This window comes from Alexandromys fortis, unplaced genomic scaffold (genome assembly GCF_014885135.2).
Source record: "Alexandromys fortis isolate MF-2015 unplaced genomic scaffold, M_Fortis_MF-2015_v1.1 scaffold_322, whole genome shotgun sequence".
NCBI lineage: Eukaryota > Metazoa > Chordata > Mammalia > Rodentia > Cricetidae > Alexandromys > Alexandromys fortis.
The window spans coordinates 310118-332828 of record NW_026068222.1 but is presented as its reverse complement, the minus strand read 5'-3'; the positions used below and the strand labels follow the sequence as shown (position 1 = coordinate 332828).

At 39.8% G+C, this 22711-nt stretch overlaps 1 protein-coding gene across 1 annotated transcript in view; it reads left to right on the top strand.

The window, feature by feature from the left end:
• The first annotated feature begins 18118 nt into the window (after positions 1 to 18118).
• Positions 18119 to 22711, top strand: part of Calcr (calcitonin receptor) — a 73780-nt gene continuing 69187 nt past the window's right edge. The window contains exons 1-3 of the mRNA XM_050130585.1: positions 18119 to 18283; positions 19104 to 19208; positions 22325 to 22432. Of these exons, the coding sequence (XP_049986542.1) occupies positions 18119 to 18283; positions 19104 to 19208; positions 22325 to 22432 (378 nt within the window). The remainder of the gene's footprint in view (positions 18284 to 19103; positions 19209 to 22324; positions 22433 to 22711) is intronic.

Sequence of the window (22711 nt, the reverse complement as noted above, 5' to 3'; positions counted from 1 at the left end):
CTTCAGCGTCCTGGTCCTAACTGATTCCCTACCTTATCACTAGAGTCTACATTCTCACTTTTTTTTATAAAGAACATTTTGGAAAAATCAACCATTATTTATGTACGTTAAGAAATGTATAAAAAAATTAAGAAAATCTACGACTGCTCGCAGCAAAGCCTTGAAATAGTTCCAGAAATGAAATCATTTCTAGTTTCCTAAACATGGTCAAAATTAATGTTTACAAGCAGACTCATGCAAATACCAAAACTCTGTGTTTTGCTCAAACTGTTCATGTCTGCTACTCTGGAGAATGCTTCTGTTTAGCTCTACTGGCAGAAGCTATCTGTACACAGGTGCCTGTGGTTGTTGTTCACACTGCTGTGGTTCCAGCTGGAAAAGGAGACTGCAGCCTGAGAAATCTGAATAGTTACCAAGGCATGGAAACCGTGTATCCCAGACCTCTCTGAGTTTCCTATCAAATACCTGGTTAGACAGAGCTCCTGGATTCCGAGGAGGTCATTTCACACCATTTTATATAAAGCGCTTTTATTTACTAGATCCTGGACTATGACCAGAGTTGCATTCTAAAGGGAATTGCAATCTCAATTTAAATGTAATTTAAGAAAAGAGAAAGATAAGCAGATACCATTAATATTTCTACAAGGAAAAGCTAATGGGTAAAATGAAACAGAATGTTAATATTGCTTATCACTGACTATTGAGGTTACAGGCAATTCATTTCTTCCTTTTATTTTCCAAATATCCTGCAATGTGTATCACCCAATTTCCTGAAATACTTTATTAAATAAACAAAATAGATATGAGAATTAAAAATATTAAGAAAATTATTGTGGCAAAAAATATCCTCCAGCAATTCTCAATTATCTGTATTATAGGAATACAGCAGAGCTACAGTTGCCTTCCGAGGTCAAGTGAATGCATTCTACTCATTGTAACCTTGAGGCTCCTCTCAGCTTCCTCCTCTGAGCAGTGGTACCTGGCCCTCAGAGCTGAGGAGAAACTGCAGACTGACGTGAGAGCTCCTGGACTTCAGTTTTTGCCTGATGAGTAATCACTGCACATCAGTGTGATAGCAGATATTCAACGCTCTGCGTGTGGTGTGGGGAGCAAAGATGAATAAGACAATCGAGTGGTAAGAATCATATACAATAGTGACAGTGTGATGTTCTCCACTAAAGAGGTGCAAGAAGTGCAGTGGCAAGTTTTTACAAGTTGTGCAAGGCAGAATATTCCAATGTAATGAAATAAAAAAATATTCTGATAAAGAAAATAAAAATGGCTGCGCGGTGGTGGCACATGCCCTTAATCCCAGCACTCAGGAGGCAGAACCAGGAGGATCTCTCTGAGTTCAAGGCCAGCCTGGTCTACAGAGAAAGTTCCAGGATAGACTTCAAAGCTACACAGGGAAACTCTGTCTCAAAAAAAACTAATAATAATAATAATAATAATAATAATAATAATAATAATAATAAAATGCCAAATTCCAGAGCTCCTTATTCCAACTATGTGACCCAAGATACAAATTTTCTTTGTATTACAGGTTCAATATTTTTCAACTAGATATTCCTGTCTAAGAAATCTGCTTCTATAAATTGATGCAACACTTTGTGCAAAAACTAATCTAATTTCTTCAATAGCTATAGATTGAAGTTTATAAGCATGCATGCACACTTATGTGCTTACACGGGTATGGAATAAAACATAAAAATATCATATTTGATCTTAGTTCATTTGCAGAATACAAAAACAGTTATTTTCTTTCCCATTTTTTTCTGTTGAGGAAATGAGTTACAAAATGAAAAAGGAAGTTTTCTAAAGTCATATGACTATGTACTTGAGTGACTTTGGATATTTTACATAAACAATGGCGTATAAAGTGTGTTTTAGAACGAGAGCCAACCATGAGCAAGGTACAGAAGGAGATAAGCAAGAAAGCATGAGAGAGGCCGCAGTGACCCTAGAAATAGTAAACTCTAGATCCATGAGTTGAAGTTTCTATGCATTCCATGACATTGATCAGAATTCTTAACTATTATAATTGCCTACAAAATAAGACCGATAAAACGTTCCTTTCGGGGTTGATACAGAGATCAAATAGCATAATGCATGAGACCTGTTTAGCAGTGTCGGACAGGTGGTAGACCGATATTTTATCAATTGTTGCTATTATTATTGCTGTGCAAATGGCATAGACTGACCAGATCAAGTGCATGGGGAGATGAGAAACAGACAATGATCGACTCCAATGCCATTTATAACCCAGTCTTGAAGAGTCCCAGGTACCTGGCCATGAAGTTTGGAATCCTATAAACAGTTTGAGAATTCATCTCCAGCCAGCATTAACTGTTGAAATTTCTTGAACATTCACTTGGCAATTGGGTCGAAAATGGTACTGCATGGGGATCAGGGGGTAAGATATAAAAACATATATAAACAAGTCCATATTCACAAGCACTGATACTAACTACCCAGTTATCAGAATACTGAAAATTCTAGAAGGAAAAATTCATTATTAAATTCTAGAAGTGTCAGTCTCTATAGGACTGAAATTATGTATGAAAGAAATTTTAAGCATGAAATGTCTGAACTGCCTTTATTCCTTTAACATTCAAAGGTTAATAATCATATCAGTTACCCATATTGGCTGCAGGAATGTTCTGAGTTATTAAATATTCTGAGTTATTAAAGATACAACCAGAAAAGAAAAAGACAAAAAATATGAACTGAATTTTTAAGTTTGAATTCAACTCAATTGAACACTTACAAGCTAATAATACAAATCAAGCACATTTGCCAAATAAACATATGTTGAACATGGAACATGAATTTTCTGTTTTCTTAAGGGCTTCATCTCTATAGTACAATCACATAATTATCATTTTGTTGCATTTTTAGTTGCATAAACAGAGGCTCTAAGAAATTAAGCAACTTGTCCCCATACACAAAGATTGTAAACAGCTCAAGACAAGAGTGGAAATTGACATTTATCCCTGTATTGTTTGCTGAACACTGACAACACTGTCACCAGCACCACTGCAGCCCTCAGCACAGCTCAGGAACTGGCACCACTCTTGCCACCACTGAGCGGACACTATCACCTGTGGTAAGCACAACCAGAGTCACAAACTCTGTTACCATCACCACGAATGACAATTACCATGAATGCCCACCACCATCAAACCCTAGAAGTACCAAAACTGCCCTATACCTCCATCACTGCCTTGTCAGCATCATCTATCTCCTTGCCAACAGGTGTTTCTTCCCTTAGAAAGACTAGCTTCTGGGGTTATACGTAGGAGGTGGTCTCCTGTGCCCATGTGGTGCAGACTACTTCCCACTTTCTCTTAATCAGGTTCAGTGTGGTCAGATTTATATTGAGATCTTTAATCCATTTGGACTTGAGTTTTGTGCATGGTGACAAATATGGATCTATTTTCATTCTTCTGCAGGTTGGCATCCAGTTATGCCAGCACCATTTGTTGAAGATGCTCTCTTTTTAGCTCCCTTGTCAAAAATCGGGTGTTCATGGGTTTGTGGGCTAAGAGCCGGGTCTTCGATTTGATTCCATTGGTCAACGTCTCTGTTTTTATGTCAACACCAAGCTGTTTTCATTACTGTAGCTCTGTAATATATAAAGAGCTCAAGAAACTGGACATGAAATTCTAATTAACCCAATTAAAAAATGGGTACTGAACTGAAAAGAGAATTCTCAGCAGACGAAGTTCAAATCGCCAAAAGACACTTAAGGTCATGTTCAACCTCTTTAGCAATCAGGGAAATGCAAATCAAAACAACTCTGAGATACCATCTTACACGTGTCAGAATAGCTAAAATCAAAAACACCAATGATAGCCTATGCTGGAGAGGATGTGGAGCAACAAGAACATTCATCCATTGCTGGTGGGAATGCAGTCTTGTGCAACCACTTTGGAAATCAGTGTGGTGGTTTCTCAGGAAATTAGGAATTAATCTACCTCAGGATCCAGCAATACCACTCTTGGGAATATACCCAAGAAATGCCCTATCATACTACAAAAGCATTTGTTCAACTATGTTCAAAACAGCATTATTTGTAATTGCCAGATCCTGGAAACAACCTAGATGCCCCTCAATGGAAGAATGGATAAAGAAAGTGTGGAACACATACACATTAGAGTAAAAAATAATGACATTTTGAATTTTACATGCAAATGTATGGAAATAGAAAACACTATCCTGAATGAAATAACTCAGACCCAAAAAGATGAATATGGTATGTACTCACTCATTAGTGGACTCTAGCCCTAAACCAAGGACATTAAGCCTATAGTTCTCAAGCCTAGAGAAGCCAAATAACAAGGTGAACCCAAAGAAAAACATATAGATCCTCCTGGAAATTGGAAGCAAACAAGATTGCTGGACAAAAGTTGGTAGCATGGAGTGGGGGTGGAGTTGGGGGAAGGGGAGACGGGGAGAAAGAGGGGAAAAGGGAAAGACTGGAGAGTGCTTGGGGGAGTGGGAGGGTGGAGATGGAGGAAGGACAGATATAGGAGCCAAGAAGAAGATACCTACATTAAGGGAGCCATTTTAGGGTTGGCAAGAGACTTGTCTCTTGAGGGGTTCCCAGGTGTCCATGGGTTTGTCCCCAGCTAGTTTCTTGGGCAGCAGAGGAGAGGGTGCCTGAACTGGCCTTGCCCCACTATCACACTGATGATTATCTCGAATATCACCATAGAATCTTCTTCTGGTGATGGATGGAGATAGAGACAAAGTCCCTCATCAGAGCAACGGACTGAGCCCCCAAGATTCAGCTGAAGAGCAGAAGGAGGGCAAAGATGAGCAAGGAAGTCTGGACTGCGAGGGGTTAGTCCACTCACTGAGACTCACTGTGCCTGTTCTAATGGGAGCTCACCAAATCCAGCTGGACCGGGACTGAATGAGCATGCAATCAAACCAGACTCTCTGAATGTGGCTGAAAATGGGGGCTGACTGAGAAGCCATTGATAAAGGCACTGGGACGTGTTTCTACTGCATGTACTGATTTTGGGACCCTAGTCTATTTGTCTATTTGGATGCAAAGCTTCCTAGGACTGGATGGGAGGGGGCTTGGGCTTCCCACAGGGCGGGGTTCCCTGCCTTCTCTTAAGGGGGGAGGAGGAGAGAGAAGGGTAAGTGGGGGAGTGGGAGGGAGAATGGAAGGAGGGGAGGAAATGTAAATTTTTTGAATAGAAAAATTTTAAAAAAAGACTAGCTTATTTAAAGCCAAGGCTTCTTTCATGAAAATTAAATTCTGTTGATTAAGCCCCCAAGAATAAATTTCTTTCCCAGCTTCCTGCAATTGTCCTCACTATATCTACCTATAGATCATTGCTAAATTATTTTTAAGATTAAACAAACAACAGAATCAATCTTATTTCATGTAGTCATACATCATTAAATCTTATAGAATAAAACATATTTAAAAATCATTAAATCTTACAGAATAAAACATATTTACAAATTCATGCAGTGTATAAAGCAATGCGTATATCTGAGGGAAATAGGCAGACTGTGCTGCTGCTTTAAAGTTTAACTACAAATCAGCATGTAAAACATGCGACCTCTAGAGAAATTCTGAAGCTCATGTCTGTTGCACAGCATTAGTACCTGAGTTCGGGTTTCGTCCCCTGAACCACGTAAAAGCTTAGGCCTATTTGTTTACAGTGGCCATCCCCATGCATGGGAGTGATAAACCAGAGGAATCAGGAATCGTAAGGCTTGCCAAGCAGTCAGTTTAGCAGATTCTGTATTCCAGATTCATCGAGAGACAGAGACGATCTTCAATAATTAAGGTGAAGTACTAAAAATGCACCCAGTGTCACACATTGACCTCCATGACCAAACACACACAAACACTCTTAGGGTGGGGGGCACCCACATACACAAGAAAAAAATGCAGACAAAACACACACACACACAAGGTGGGGGCACACACATACACCACATAAAAACGCAGACAAAACACACACATTCTCACTCACACACAGGGTGGGGACACACACATACACCACATAAAAACACAGACAAAACACAGACATACACACACATGAAGAAAGAAATACAGCATCTCAGGGTCCACTCCTAAGGTATGAGGGCGAGACCGCATTGCATCAACATGTCCAAGTAGTTTACAGCACTTCAAACCTAACATAGGATCACCCCTACCTCCCTTTGCTAAAGCAAAACTTCTGTCCATAGCAGCAGGTGGTTTTTGTACAGCTCCTTGTGTGACACCTTAATTCAGACTCATAAAAAACATAAACATTTCCTTTTGAATAATACTTTTAGAATAGAGACAGTTTCAAGAAGGTGGGTATCTAGCTTGTCCATCCCTGAGGGATAAAATTATAAGGAACCTTGCTTTAAGAAAGGGGAAGGCAGAATCCATCAAATAGAAATTTTGAAACCCGGGGGTAAAAAAAAAATTCATTTAAAAAGGTTTAAGTAACGAGGTGAAACAAGACAACAAGACACCAGATAGAACGTGTTCTTTAAGCAGAGCAGTACTGAGGAGGATGCTGGAAAATACTGCCCCTTTGAGGTGGAGAAGGCAAAGCTGGGAGAAGCTGTGGCCGAAGTGTCAGCAGCAGGTAAAGAGGCTCTGAAGGCACGATTTCACTCTCTCTCCCGATAGCAACAGCCGTCTGTAATCAACTTATTTCCTGTAATCAGCTTTGAAGAATAGCAACCTGGGTGACCCGAGTAGTCCAGCATCACCCCAGGGATGAAATCCATGATCCTTCCTAGTCCCATCCCACACACAACCCTCTCCTTAACACCGGAGGTTTCTCTGCTTTTTTGCAAGTTCTGCCTCTGAAAAATCTGTACACCTTTGGCACCTTCTCTGAAAACCTCTATAATTAAAATCTATTCTTGAAATATTTATAGATGCCTATCATGGGCCTCTCCTGCTATTTAGAATCATAAAATTGTGTTATTTGTTTTTAATTAAGAAAGCGGGCCTGTGGGAAATGAAGCAGACAGTCTGACCCTGTACCTGCCCTTAAGTTCCATGTGCTTCTTTCTCCCTGTGCTCTCCTACCAGTCAGCACTGGAATTGAGGGGACAGGTGATCCCCATTCTTGCCTTAATTGAAACACTGCCATCCAGTATGTGGACGAATTAATCAGCCTGCAGTCGCATCTTGGTTACTTTGTCAAAATATCTAACACATCCGGCAGCTGCCTGTGCACCTGTACAACCGTAATGAAATATGCCTGCACCATAGAATTAAGATAAGACAATGCTGTAGATGCTTGGTAAAATGAAACAGTGCCGGGTAAGTGTTCAATAAAGAAAAGCTGATTGAACCCTGAGTTTTTCACTATAATACAGAGAGTTAAGAACTATAGCTAGTAACGACAATTTAAGGTTTTACTGTAACTCTGCGGGAAGTTGTTTATTCCTCTTAGCACTCTGACAAGATAGCCTGACAATGTAAGCTAAAAGGTTAGTATCATGCAAGAGTTTTCACTACTAATATAACTTAATACAAAATATCCCCGGAAGTACAGAAAATTGTGGCTACTCATCCCACACCTCCTATCTTCCAAATTCCCAAGAACAGACCAAATACAAGCTAAATTACAGAAAACCTTTTACAGAGATACACATGCCAACACAGGCACAATCCCAAAATGAGTAGATTCCTGGCCAAATGGTATCTCTAAATCAGGGGTCGGTGACAAGCACCTAGGTGCGTGTGCGGGGCTCAGCTCAGGGACAAGCTTCCCTGACACATAGAGCAACATTGCCATGCTGGCCTCTCAACTGTCTGTCAGCAATCTCCGTGAACGCATCGGTGTCTGAAATTAAACACCGCTCATTCCCCCTACTAGCATGTAAGCCGTAGCTGCTCAATTATTCATGTTTGTTTTAAATGAATGGACGCATGCATTTATTTTCGCAGATTTTTTTTCCCCTGGATCCTGGGTTTCTCTCTGGAATTCTCTTTATAAAACAGGAAGCATCTATTTCCCACCTTCATCAGACATGGACTAATTAGTTTCCATTACTGCTCAGAGTGGATGGTCTGCCTATGCCTCCTACTACCGTTATATATTCACTGAGTTAACAGTTAACCCAAGGAAAGTTTATATTAAGTATAATTAAGAAAGACATTTCCAGGTTCACGTAGAATGTGTCGTTGGGCTTTGCTTTGGTTAGGGTTTTGCTTTCTGATGTCAGGGAATGCATTCTGCTGAGACATATGACTGTGCAGCCCCCTGTGAGATTCGCCTTCTTCATTCAAAAAAAAAAAAAAAAAAAAAAAAAAAAAAAAAAAAAAAAAAAAAGCCCGAAAAGCAAAGCCGACTTTCTTTCAGAAAAAGCATGATCTATCAGGTCAAAGTTCAAATTATTTCAAGGGAAAAAAATTATTTTTCACCAAGGTGAATTATTATTCTTGCTGTCATCTGAAGTCTGTAAATCTGAAGGGTAATTACATACAGGATAATCACCAGCTGCTGTGCGCGGAAGGAGGCTGGAAAGAAAACGCTACATGTCCTTATTGAGGCTGTGGGCTTCCCGAGGGTGGGAAGAGCATATTATACTATTTGTATCCCACAGGAGTGGCTGGCCCAGTATATGACAAACCGGAGAAATAATAAATATGCTTTTAATGTAAGGAAGCTTTGCCTATTAGGAAACTACAGACTAGGTCTCTGAGAGGAACTTTTTGTCTAGATATCTTGTAAAAAGAGAACAAACTCACAGAAAACAAGCTAGAAAAAAGGTTCAATGAGTGCAATACTCACTGTTGGAGGATTTAGTCCAGAGTCCCAGTGCCCACCTGCCCAGCAGCTCGTGCCTATACCCCCAGTGATGAAGAGCAGGTTTGAGCAGATCCCAGGGGTTCACTCGTTAACTGACCGGCAAGCTCTTTTTCTTATGCGTGGCAAGACTCCACACTCCGGGAAATGAAAATTGGGGATTTTAAAGGCAGGTGGAGTTTGTCTCTAAAGCAGTTAGTTCTTCAGTCTCCAAACACGTAAGACAAGATTGATAACTGACTCTCCCTAAACTCACAGCTGCCTAAAGGACAAAATGTTTAAAGAGGGACAGGAGGAGAACAGAAACCTCCCATAAAGCTACAACATTTTGAAGTCAAAAGTAATCAGTGATAATTCCAGAAATGTAGGATTATCAGTTGTAAGGTGCTATTCCAGAACAGCCCTTTGATAAACTTCTTTCATTCAAAGGTGTATTTACAAATAAATATAAGCCATCCTGTTTGAAAAGCAGCAGCTCGGCACAAATTAAGCTTGTGCCACCTTAGATTCTGACCATCAAGAAGAAATCTATTTTTCTCTGCAGTCCAGTTCAGACATATAGAAGTGAGACTGAACTTTAAAGGAACCATACCCATGCTTCCCCAAAACAACACCCCATCCTGCTATGTTCTATTCTATTTCACTGCATCGGCTGTACGAAAAAGCAATAGCTCTCAGAAGGTCAGCAGCACTATGCAAAGCCTTCTTAACTGTTTGTCCCCACATCCACCTCTGCCCTCTGGAGACCACATAGAAAATAATTTGGAAGCATTAAGACAATAACAGACTTATACTTCTGTGATTTCAGGTGCATCCAACAGGTGCGTAGCAATTTTGGTATTAATAACGTAGCAGGAAAAGTCAGTTTAAACCCCTTGAGAGACCAAAGTCTCATCCCCGATCCCACTCCAACTATGTTGCCTTCTCTGAAATCTGGCTATAATGACTTCTTGCTGTAATGACTTCTTGCTTCTCCATTATTATTTCTGACACAATTAGCCCCCCAATTAGTCGAGGTACCTTTGCTTACATCACATGTGGTCTGAGGCTTTCTGACCATGATTTTTGCTAATTCTTAAACACTGTTTTATCTGAGTCATGTTAATGCCGTGGCTTTACTGAAACAAGTTCAATCTGCTCTCAGAATACTACTGTTTGTTACCAATAAGGTAACATGCCCAAGGATCAATCAATCACAACAACAACAACTAGCAACAACAATTAGCAATCTCTGTAGTTGTTGGATCACTCGGTGCCAGGGCAGTGCCACTTCCTCTTACCAACTGCTTCCCTAATTCATTGATATTTTAGTGGTTTGAGCTATGAAAGGAGAATTCTCAACATTTGAACCCCAGCAGTTGTTATAGGAGATGCGTAAACAATTTTAATAATTTCTGTGCTGTTTGTACCCAAAGAAGGCAAATAAGCTATCAAAAAGAATTCTTAAAAGAAGGTCTGATTAGATGTCGGCTGGCTAGCAGCAGCTAGGAAATCAGAGAGCCAGTGAGGACGGATGTTAAAACACGTAGTCAAGATTTGCATCTAAATTATGAATTTAGAGGGTCTCTTTTAATTTTTATATTAGCACAAATTAATTAAAAAGAGAACGTTTCACGTACAGATTTTGTTTATGTCACTCCGTATGTTTCTTTGCAAACCTCCTTCTCAACCGAATGTCCAGCCCCTTTCCTTGTCACATTTCATACTCTTAACAATATTATTACCACTTAGAGCCCGGAAATGAAGGTGAAGACTCTTCCCCTACAGTGGCATGTTGCTTTAGGTTTGAATGCAATGCGTGATGAGTCACACTCAGACCTCTAGGTCACCAGACTGATGTGGCAGGGAAAGGGAGGGGGCATATAGAAGCGGGAGCCTGCAAAGAGGACCCCCAAGGAAAAGCTGTTTGCCCCTGGACCCTGTCTTCCACTGGGACAATGAAAGTCCCAAACTATGCAAATTAAGGGCCCCTGTAGTCTTGCTGGGTTAAAGAGTCAGGGTTCAAATTAGGAAAGAAGCACACACACTCTTGACTAGAGTCACTGATCTCCCAGGATGGGGGAGCAGCAAGAACTGTAGCCCTTTGCAAAGACACCTGCATCTCTGTTACCCGGAACTGACCAAGCGCTTAACCTCTGAGTGCCTAGGAAAGTGTTTTGTGCTGCTCTCTGCCTCCCCGTCCTCACCCCCATCCTATTATTACTATTCCTTTTGCTTAGGTGTGTTGGTAACCTCGACGGTTACAGCCACCTTACATTCCTGGGACACACAGGTAGCTGCTTTTCCTTGAACAGTCTGGGAAAAAGTGTCTGCTCCTGCCTGGCTGCACTCAGCTCCGGACATCAGGAGGTGGAGGGCAGCCCCCCATTGGAAGCAACTTGCCTACCTCCCAGGGTGTGCCTGACAGTTCCGCTGAGCCCCACCTGGAAGGTGGAATCGGGTTGTCCCGGGCTCCTGCTGGCTTTAGCGGACACCAAGTCAGGCACCTCAGACTCTTTTCTTCTCTGTCACCCATCCTAAGATACTTCACCAGCATCATCTTCTTCGGTGAAGAGACTGTGTCCCCCAAATCCAACCTGCACCCTAGATTGCCCCTGTCCAAATCCAGAGGGGTCCAGGGCTTGCTGGAACCTCTGGTCTTTTCTTACCCTCTGCCTCCGGGCTCCTTACTCAGCACTCCAGGTCTTGGTCAGCTGTTTTCTCACGCCCCCGCCCCAATTTTACTACCGCGCCCCACTACATACCTCACTCTCTTCTGGGTCTCTGGTGCGGTGCCCTGAGTGACCACTCTCGGAACTACGGGGCCACTCTCACTGGGATAGGGTTCTTTGGGAAACTCACCTCCCTATGGAATTTGCATCCGCCGGGGAAGGGGCTGGACTCCCAGAAAGCTGTCTCCAGGGACGGGTTACGATCTCTCTGCCCAATCTGACGACCCCCTAGTTATTCCCTATTCAAGGTCTAACTGGGGTCCCTTCCCTGTTTTCCTGGGCTCCCAGCGCAGGGGTATCGGGAACTCTTGGGGGGTGGAGCAACAGCGGCGAGTGAAGCCCCTCTCCCGCCGGGGCGCGGGGGGGCTGGAGGAGCAGGAGCGGCTGCTAGCCCCTCCCTCCGAGGGCTGGAGGGACTGACGTGTAGGGAGGGTCCGGGCGGGGCCGGCTCTGCGAGCGTCCGTCCCCCTCCTCCGCGAGCGGGGAGGAAGGCGGGGGTGGTGCGCACCGAAAAGGACTTAAGTCGGAGAAGTTTGCGCACAGCCTCATCTCCGGGCGAGCAGAGGCAGGCTCCGCTAAGGTGAGCCTCCCGCGCTTTGGGGAGCAGAGAGCAATGGGGAAAGGACCCTTGCCTTGAGCCTAGCTTACAACCTTGGGCTTTGAACCTATCCCTTCAAGGGTTTAAAGTGCCTGGAAATTGGGAGGGGAGCAAGAGAGTGCTCAAGACTAACCCAATTTGCTCTCACATTAACCTAGGAAAGCCAGCCCCCCAGGACCCTGGGTGGGCTGCACCTTGCAGCTTGCAGACCCTCCTGGTTGGACAGGTGCGCACTTCCGCACCTCACCCTGAGACTGGCATTCTCTGCCAGGGGATGCCCAGTGAAGCCTGAATTCCTGAGACGCCTGAGCTGCCCAGACACCCAGTGAGAGAATTCCTGGTAAGATGGGTTTGGGGCGGGAGTGAGTGGGATTTAAAGATTTGGGGGTCTCAGAAATAGCTAGAGGAGTGGTGAGATTGATACTTTGTTTTTTTTTATTGCTAAATTGTAATTTGATTGTGATGTTAAGGTCTCTTGTAGCGTCTCTGTTGTTTAGGCTCGGCTGCTTCACTATACCTTGATTAAAGAAAAAAAACAGGTGTCTTGGAAGGTGTTATAGCTTACAGTTTTGTGTTGAGAAGCTCTCTGATTCCAAGTGAGTTTTATAATATTATTCATATGAATTTTCTTTCAAAAGTTTTAGTCTTCATTTTATTGAGTTTAACAATTTCTAGACTTAAAGTCGTGGTTTTTCCCTAAGAGGTGTTTAGTAACTAGTAGAGGACATCGGCATCTAGAAAATGTGTTGCGTTGTTCTCGGTCTTAGAACAGTCTTGAAATTGACTACAGGAGTGAATGAGGTTGCTTGTTTGGTCATGTTTTTTTTTTCTTTTTTACAAAGAATTACTTTCCAACAATCATTTATGCATAGCAGCCATTCTTCACACCTATTAGGGAAATCTGCCGTGTACATAGTTTCCAGAAGAGCCCTCTTTTTCATGACGCTCTTTCCAAGCCGGGGTGAAAGACATCAAGAAACATTTCAACAAATTAATTCCTCTTCTCAAAACAGTCGCTTTCCTTGAGGTGCAAGGAAATGCAAAGTCAGAAATCAACAATGCAATTAGATTTGTCACTTATCATGCCAGTTTTGTTTCGGGAATCTACCTAAAAGTTCTATATGATAGCTTTAATCCAATAGGATACAGAAACAGAAAAGGGGGGCAGGGTCTGCAGGAATCCACGACCACCTTTGTGGTGTAAGTGGCTCTGAGAAAACCCATCTAATCAAGAATATTTGTTGAAATTATTGGGCAACCAAGACTAAAATGTTCAAAATAAGCTAAAGGTTGACCACGTTCCTGAAGCTCATGTTAAATGTCCGAGTGTCCAAGTTTCAGTGTTTGAAATGATTACAGAAGACAAGCCAATTGACTTGCCGTTCAAGACAAAGTGGGGATGCTTTTTATGCTTTGACATTTCTTAAAGACAATTTGTACTAGCTTGTTGCTGGCCTAATAATTTCAGTAGTTAAAGAATTCATCTTTAACAAGTTGGAATTGCTGGTTTCATATACTTTTGTTATGAAAGGAACTAGGATACCCGGGTTCGCAAAGCCTTCCAGTTTGCCAGTAACCACATTCATTTCTATTCTAACAGTCCCATCTGGGATTTGTTTTGGTTCATTAATGACTCTAATCTACAGTTAATTTTTAGAACTAAAACTATGAGAATAGCATTTACCATGTTGTTAAAAATGTTTATTGCTTATTAACCACACCAACACATTGAAAACAGTAAACTGATCCACAAGAGCATATAACAGCCTTGCAATTGTACTGTTTCATGATGCTTAAATGTAAATTTAAATATATATATATATATATATGGTTCCTATTTCCCATTATCTTGTAGTTTTGGAAGACAGCAGATGAATAAAGATAGCCTTTACGTCAAGCAATTATTAGTATTAAAATGCTGTGGCATCTCTGTTCTTCATGAACACCTCATAGACTTTCTCAATGTTGGCTTGAATAAAAATGCTGTCTCTTGTTGGTGTTTATTACAGTAAAGGTAAAGTGATGATAAGGTCCAGTGATGTCTCCCTGATAAGTTGAACTGCTGTTCTCAACTTGAGCCACAAATTAGAATCCCTGAGAGAATTTTTGTTTAATAAAATAAAGGTGGGGGAAGCATGCCAGACCCTACCCAACCTAATTAAACTAGAATATCTGGGGAAGAGGTCTGTCTATTGATTTATATCTTTAGGGGATTATAACATGTAACCATGACTGATAAGAATCAGCCGATACAGTTTTCCATAAGATTTGATAGAATCTATTAATGTTGGAGGGTCTTAGAGACCATATATGCCACTTACTGAATTGCTGGTCTGATCTTGGATTTCATAGATTAATGAATGTTGAAATTTCTTGGTGAAAATAAAAATCATTTGTTATAGTGTCTGTCTATTCTTTCTTTCCATGTATGTGATGCATATAACTTGGTTTTCTAATCAGAAGAAAGATTTTATTCCTTGATATTAGATGTTTAAATACTAACAGATTCCAGGAAAATATGTTTTCCCAAAAAACAAGCTATCTGCCCATCCAGAAAATGCTTTAGTGAACTGCAACGTGAACTCTATCTCCAGAAAATATTAAAAAATAATGCTTTACAATTTGATTTCCTTTTGCTAAGATTTATATGATGCATGGTGTGCAAATATACACCTTTTGAAAGGTAAGAAGGAAAAAATTAAAAGCCATCATTTCTGGCATACCAGGTAACATTCTGGGTGCCAATTGTGTTCTAGTATTTTCATACAAATTAATTTTGTAAAATTCATAATAAAATTCTGAGGTTAAAGAAAACCTCTGCCCTGATTTTATATATGAGAAAATTGAAGTTCTATTATGCCCATAAACTTTCTTAATGCCAGAAGTTAAGTAAGCTAAAGATGTGCTCAAATCCATACCTTCTTATTCTGAGTTCAACTGTATCACTAAAGCACACCTTAAATGAATATTTATATTGTTAAAAAATTTAAAGACAGCATCTATTTGCAAGTGACAAAAGGTAAGAGAAAGATTCCAGCACAGCTGTGCTCGGGCAGGACTCCTGGCTCCTCAGTGTTCAGCTGCACGGATCGGGCAAGTAATTCAACCTTTTTAGTTATAAAGGCTAAATCTATTTAAAGGATTTTTTAATGTGGATTAAATGAATTAATATTTGTAAAGCATTTAGGTAGTTGCTTTGTGCATAGTAGGTTCTATGTAAGTGTTATATTTTAAATGTAATTTATTCATAAACATTTTGATTATTTACTAAATGCCAAGTATTGATTCAAGTCTGACAGTACATTTAAAAAAATCATATCTTTGTCCTAAAGGAATTTTTTTCATCTATAGCAAATAAGCGTACATAAATAGAATGATTATGCCACTCAGAAATTGGCATTTCTTCTATAATAAGGATAATTAAAAGCATGGTTTGCTACGGCAATTACGTGATTTTCAATTGTTGATTTGATCTTCCAGTGCTTTCGCTGATGAAAAACCAAATGGTAATATTTTGTATTGGTAAAAATGATCCTGGGTTGTTTTAGATTTCACCAATACACAAAAATCGCACACTTCTGGCTTCCGTGTATGAGGCTGGAAAACTGATCTATGATGAGTGTATGGATCTTGAAACTTTGCATTTTTCAAGTATATTGTGGTGTTGGAGCATTCAGGAAGAATCAGTAGAAAATGCCATTGCTTCATATTCCTTAAGTGCAATTTTCTTAAGTCAGTCTCCTCGAAGCAATGTGTATGTGTGGATTTAGAATATAGTTCTGTTTTTATTCCTGAAGGGAAAAATATTTTTTAGGAAAGGAAATATTTATCAAAGGGCACAGTAAATGTCCCTGGTACCAAGCTGGTTTGGAAGCCCACTCTCCTCCAAATTTGCTTGCTAGTCTGTGCTTGCAGCTCCACTCCACTGCTTGACACCTGTAGGCACCCGAGGGCACTTGCGGCATAAGACGTGGCCATAATTAAAGAAATAATGGACACTCGTGTCCTGTGTATAAGAACAGTTTAGCATCTGTAAACATGAGTTAATTCTCAAAAAAAAAATAAATAAAGTACCTGATTCAGTGCAATGCAATCAATATTTCTGTAATCAATATTTAACTGTATTGTGGCACTAGAATTTCTTTTTGGCAATGCATGCCTCTTTCGTGTCTTATCAAGTCTCAAGGGTACTTTGAATTTCTGATGGATGCTATGCTTTTTCCCCAGCTCCACAGCCACCCCTTTTATGGCCATTATCAAAATATCTTAATATCCTCCCAATATTCAGCCACGTTTCAGTCCCCGTGTGTTGAATTCACAACACAAGATTGCAAGCTTTTGTCTTGTCAGCCTCTGTTCATAATTATTCAGTGGTTGCCGAGGATGTAGCCCCCCTTCAGAATATTACTTAAGATACTTCATGACATAACCCCATCTGACATTTTTTCCGTCAATGAGAGGGAGAAAAATCTCAGCAGCTCCTTAATTCCAGTTCTGGAGCTGCAGTTTGACTAGAAAAATTGACTCCAGGTTTAGAGTCTATGCTTCACCTTCAACCTTTTGCCCTTATCTGACAACCTTGGTTTATATTCTATTTCTTCAAAGCTGGTGTGGTGGTGGTAGTGGTGTGTGTGTGTGTGTGTGTGTGTGTGTGTGTGTGTGTGTGTCCATTTATATATTGGTTCAGTTGAAGACTCTTTTGCCTTGGTTTGTTTCTCCTGACAGTTCTTGTCTTAGAGCTATGCGTGATTTGTCTGGGGCTTCGAAATCCAGCATTTCAGATCTAACCTGCTCATCCTTCAGAGAAGGTTAATTCTCTACCCCACCCAAATAACACAACAAATTTTTGCCTTGATAGGATCACTCATATTTCAATACTCAATAAATAGTTACTAAATTCTTATTATGTTTTAGTCAGAGGCTACTATGATAAATTACAGTCCCTGATTTGAGGGAACTAGACAGACAAACTAACAAATGCATTGCCATAGATGACCTTGGTGCTCTGCAGTGGGAAGCAGGGATACTTCTTAGGGTAGTGGTCCTCTTAAAGAGGACACGAGTTGGTGCTGAAATGATCACACATAAAAAGCCGAAAAAGGAAGGGACAACATTAGTTGTGCTGCACAAAAGAGATTATATATATACACACATATATAATACACATGTATATATATACATATATATGTATATATAAAATATATATATATATTAAAAATAAAAAGCTTGAAACAGCATGTTATTTAAGAAACTGCAGATATGTGGTTTGCAGGCCACCGATAACATACCAACCAGCTAATGTGCCTGCTGAACTAAAGGGATTGCATTTTATTCTAAAGACAAGGGGTTAAAAAAAATAATGTAAGGGACAACAATGATCAAACTTCCCATTTGAATGATCACTCTGATGAAAAAATAGAAAAATTAGATTGAAAGTGGGATGGATACAAATTAATGGAAAGTCTGGAGCCTTATTGCCGTAACAGAAAGAGAAATAATCAGGGCCACTTGAGATACAATAGTACAAAACAGTATGGAAATTATTTTAAAGATAGTATTTTAAGTATTTAGTCAACGATAAATTTGGAGGTGAGATGAATGAAAGTACTGCTTAATTGTATGAGGAATTTTAGCTTTCCTTCACAGATAACAACAGACCTATGGCGTCAACCACCTAGCATAGACGAGAAGTATTTGGAAACAAAAAGATATAGAATTGAATTTGCAGGGGGAGGAAGAAACATGATATATTTTGTTTTATGTACATGGTGGTGTTCCATAGAAGTAAATATGGACATTCATGCCTCAAAAGACTATGATACTAAATTTAAAAAATAGAATAACTTCAGTACAGTTTTAGCAGCTAACAGTAGAAAGGAGGTAAAAGAAAGAGGAAAGAAAAAAATCAAAGATAGGAAATTAAAATGAAAAGCTAAACATTTAAAGCATAGCCTTTGGGGACACCAAATTTTCAGGGACAAATGGAAATCAAGCCTTCCAAAGACATGGGAGGCTAGATGCGCAGGAAATCACAGAGCCAGTGGCTCCACAGCAGACAGAAAGAAAACCACCAGGTCTGCAGTGACCAGGAGACAGAGGAGGAAGAACGCCATCACAGGCTGCAGCCTGGGGTGCCTGCTTCAAGGGATGGAAAAGGAGGCATGAGCTGTACAGTCATCTCAGTTAGTTTGAAAAGCACTTATCTCTCATTTTTAAAAACTGTACAACCTCAAGTTTCGCTTAAGTGCTGCTTCGTTCTTCGAGTCTTCTCTGACAGCCACTGACCCCTCAAACAAAATGTAGTATTACGGCCATCTGTCAGTCTTTCAGAGACTCCACAGACTGTGTGTTGGGGATGACCTGTGTGTGTGTGTGTGTGTCTGTGTGTGTGTGTCCACACATACAATATGTGTATAGCATGTTTCCTTTTATTCAATATATTCTCTTTTGACATTAATTCTCTGAAACAAACTTTCTAAATCTCTTTATTCCAGTAGCACACTGGGGGAAAGACCAATAAGGGCTTTATAAATTCTAGTCCTCTAGGAACTCTAGCATTTCAGCGTGCACAAACTCTTTTCAGACTGTTTATATACTTAGAAGTTGTATAACTAAGTTTTTAGGATAAATGTGTCAATTTTCGGATGATAAGATGAATCTATTCTAGCTGCTTTGTGACTTGTTTCTTTTTTGGTTATGAATGCATGTTAACTTTCCTTCCTTCCATTCAGATTATGCAGGACAGTCCTCCATTTGTTTCATCTCCCCAGCAAATCCAGAGAGCTATCTATGTTCATTCTGGGATACGTTAAAATTTATTTAAACTTAGCTATCATGATGCTGGGATTTTTTTTTCCTGAAGTGATTTTTGTCACAGTGAAGTTTGAAGTTTTATTTTAAAGAATTAATTTGTGATTGTCCCGGAACTTTCAGATACTTCCTCCAAATCAATAATCTGTTTTCATTTTGGGGCTTATTACACACATTTTCCCTGTTCCTCAGGGAATAGGTCGAGCACCACGACAGACAGCCAAACATGCAGAACCATATCCAGTGCCCCTTACCCCTCTAAATCACAAAGGGAAGAGGACAGCCATTGCATATGGGGTCTGCAGACTTCGCTGACTGCACCCACACTGAACACAGCTTTTGAAAATCAAATCTGTACCAAATATGGGCAAGCTGCTTTTCCCTGTCACTATTCCGTAAACAATCCAGCCAAGTGCATATTTAAATAGCACCTATAGTAGCTGGAGTGAGGGCTCAACAGTTAAGAGCACATACTGCTCCTTCAGAGAACTGAGTTCAATTCTGAGCACACATGTCAGACGACTCACAGCTGCCTATAACTCTAGCTCTAGGGGGATCTGATGCGACTGGCCTTGACAGGAACCTGGTCTCACATGTGCATGCTACTGGCATATGCACGTACACATAATTAAAAATAAAAAGAATTCTTAAAATAGCATTTATATTATAGTTGTTATTACACGTAGTCCAGAATGACAGGAGGGTGTTTGGATTACAATTAAATACTATGCTATTTTATATATGGAAACTAATTGTCCACAATTTTTGATCCTGAAACCAATCTATCATGAATTCTGAAGGACAATTATAGCTCTGCTTCTTGTCGTAGGATGAAGCTAATTGGGTGCTGTTTATACCTTTGTGGGCAAGGGTGTTCTTATTTTCCCAGTACAGACCAGAACCAGAAACAACTCCCACTAAACAGAAGATTTATCTTCTTTAATCTAAGTCCTCCAAGTTTGGAAGATACAACAAAATAGTAACTAAAGTTCATGGTGGCCCACTGAGTACTGGATACAACACTATTCAGTCACTTCTCAGGACACCCTTATATATCCTGTGTCCTTAAAGAATATTATAAAGCCCAGTCCATTGATGAGGAAGCAGGATTAGACACTTGCCAAAATTCATGGATCCCTGAATATGGCAGAGCTACAACTCAAAACTAATGTTGACTAACCAACTCCAACTAATGGCAATTGATGGTGACTTTGAGACCTTAAAAAACTATAATTAGAATATTAATCATTGCAGTGGTCAAGCTTTTGCAAGAGATGGAATGAGGAGCCCACCTCCACAGGCATGACTACTGGTCTACCTGAAGACTGTAATCCCAGCACTCCACCCAATGGGATTACAGACATACTATGACTGTATTTACCCCAAATCCCAGCTTGGAATAGTCCAAGTTCTGCCTATATTTATGGAATGTTCTAGATGCCTAAATATATTAGCAGGGCATTCCTTGACAGCAATGAAAATATGAAATGTAATATCGATTTTGAATTTCAGGCTTTTATTATTTAACCAAGTCCCTTTTTAAGTAATCATCAAATGAATTTACTAATTATTAACAGCAATTTGATGACCACAAAAGATGAAAACTCTTTATACTTCCCTGAAGCTCAAAATAACAAATGCTTATCCTGTTTATACAACGGGGGAAATGGCCACTTTATAACAATTAGTAGTGATAACTAAGGAAAAGCTTGGCTATTTGAGGAGCTTTTCTCTCTAGAGTGCTCCTCGTGAAGTCATCGCAGTCAACAAGGGCAAAAGAAAAGACAAGTTGTATTGCTGCCAAATTTAATTGTAAATGGACTCAATTCATATACTAATTAACCCAACATTTTAGCCCAATGGAAATAATTTTTCTATTATTATGTGGGACAGGTGGAAGTCTGGCAAGTGTAAGGGTGTCCTGAAGAAAATATTGATGTTTATGAGCATTTGGATGGAATCTCTTTAGTCTAAGATTCAAAGAAGTTCATGGCACAGAGCACAAAGTAATGCAAATTGCTTCAGCACCTTGCCTGGGCCTACTACAAGGCTAAAAGGTCAGGACAATATTAGAACACTTTTTCATCCCTAACATCACATAGACTGCAAAAATGGCATTAAGGCCAAACCCCAATGAAGCAAATGATCATAGCTCGGGGGCCAATTCAGGAAAAATAAGAATTTACTAGGTTGCTTTTTTTCCCATTGAAAATAAAAATAATTTTATTGCATCCCATGAGGAAAATATATATTCTTACAAATTAGATATGTTATCTTAGTGAATATAAGGTCAATGAGAAGCTTGGCTTTTCTTTTTATCTACTAAAATATTAATATCTAGGCACATTTGAGGAGTAGCAGCTTGATGTCCAATTTTAATGTTATGATCACATTGAGCTGCATTTTAATATGTTAAAACGACACTTCTGCCTTTAAGGTGGACCCAATATGTTTTCTTGGTAATTAATATTTGACCTTTATTAAATTAGGAATCCAATGCTTTCATTGGGGAAAACGACAGCAGAAGTGTCATAGTCCCGTCCTCCCCCCCCCCCAGCAGAAGATGGTATTTCTGTCTGTCGGGAGAATCCCATCCTTTGAATCCATGTCCAGCGCTCTCTGAGGGACGGATAGAGTAACTGGAAGGCATAAGCATTTGCAGGAATCCTCCTGCTCCACTGCATCCCCAGATGAGCATAGAATGAAACACGTGAGAAGGAGTGACCTATCTCGGTTGTTCCATCTAGTCTCCTGGTAGGTCCAGTACTTTCAACTCACACAGTAAGCCTGTGTGGCCCAGATGTATAACTTCCCAAAGAAAAGCCTTCCCGAGTCTCTCTTTTAGTCTCATTTTATACTTTTCCACGCTCAAATCAGCTACTTTTTAAAATTCATTTTACATATCAACAACAGTCCCCCTCCCTTCCCTGTTCCTGCTCTCCCCTATCACTATAAACTTACCAACTACTATTTTTTTTACCTTGTTCCCACAAATCTTGCTTTCTTCATGTAGGGAAAACTGTACTTAACTCTCTTCAGGGAAAAAAAAATATATATATATAGTCAGCAATAATGATGTTTTCTTTGTGTTGTAAGTCTGAGTGTTAATTTCAAATGTTAATCTTTATACTATAGCTAAAGATATTAAAGACTTAGTAATCAATGTAAAACTAACTAAAAGGAAAAAGTATTCTATCACTATAACCAACTTTTAAATGATAGGTTTTCAAACTTAAGGATGATTTTAGAGCAGTTAAGAACTTGTAAGACACTACGTACACAGAATGGGGATATTAATTAAAGTATCTCAATAAAACGATAATGATAACTATATCTACCACTTACATAGAGCTCTCTGTGAGCCGCTAACATTTTGTGCTTTTTATTGATTTTAATGCATTTGATATTTACAGTATCCACCTAAGGTAAGTGCCATTAGCGCACATTCCACACAAGAAGAAACCGAGGGAGCAGGACGGCCACACATAGGATTTGAAAATGGTTCCAAGGAAATACAAAGCGTAAGTAAATCAGAAAATAAAAATGTACTTACTATTAAGTTTATAACAGCCAAGTTTATCATTGTAATGTAAAATGTCTTTTACTTTTGCATTTTGTTTGTCTTTAAACAACAGATCCATGAATTTCTGTCTTGGAAAATATATAGAAATAATAAAAATTTTCCTTATTTTCCATATTTTCCTCTCCAGCTCTCCTGCTTAGACCCAGGCCTGTAGCATCCCACTGTGCACTGTGCTTTACCCAAAGTGGAAACTGTCCTTTTCCAGCTTGGCAATTTC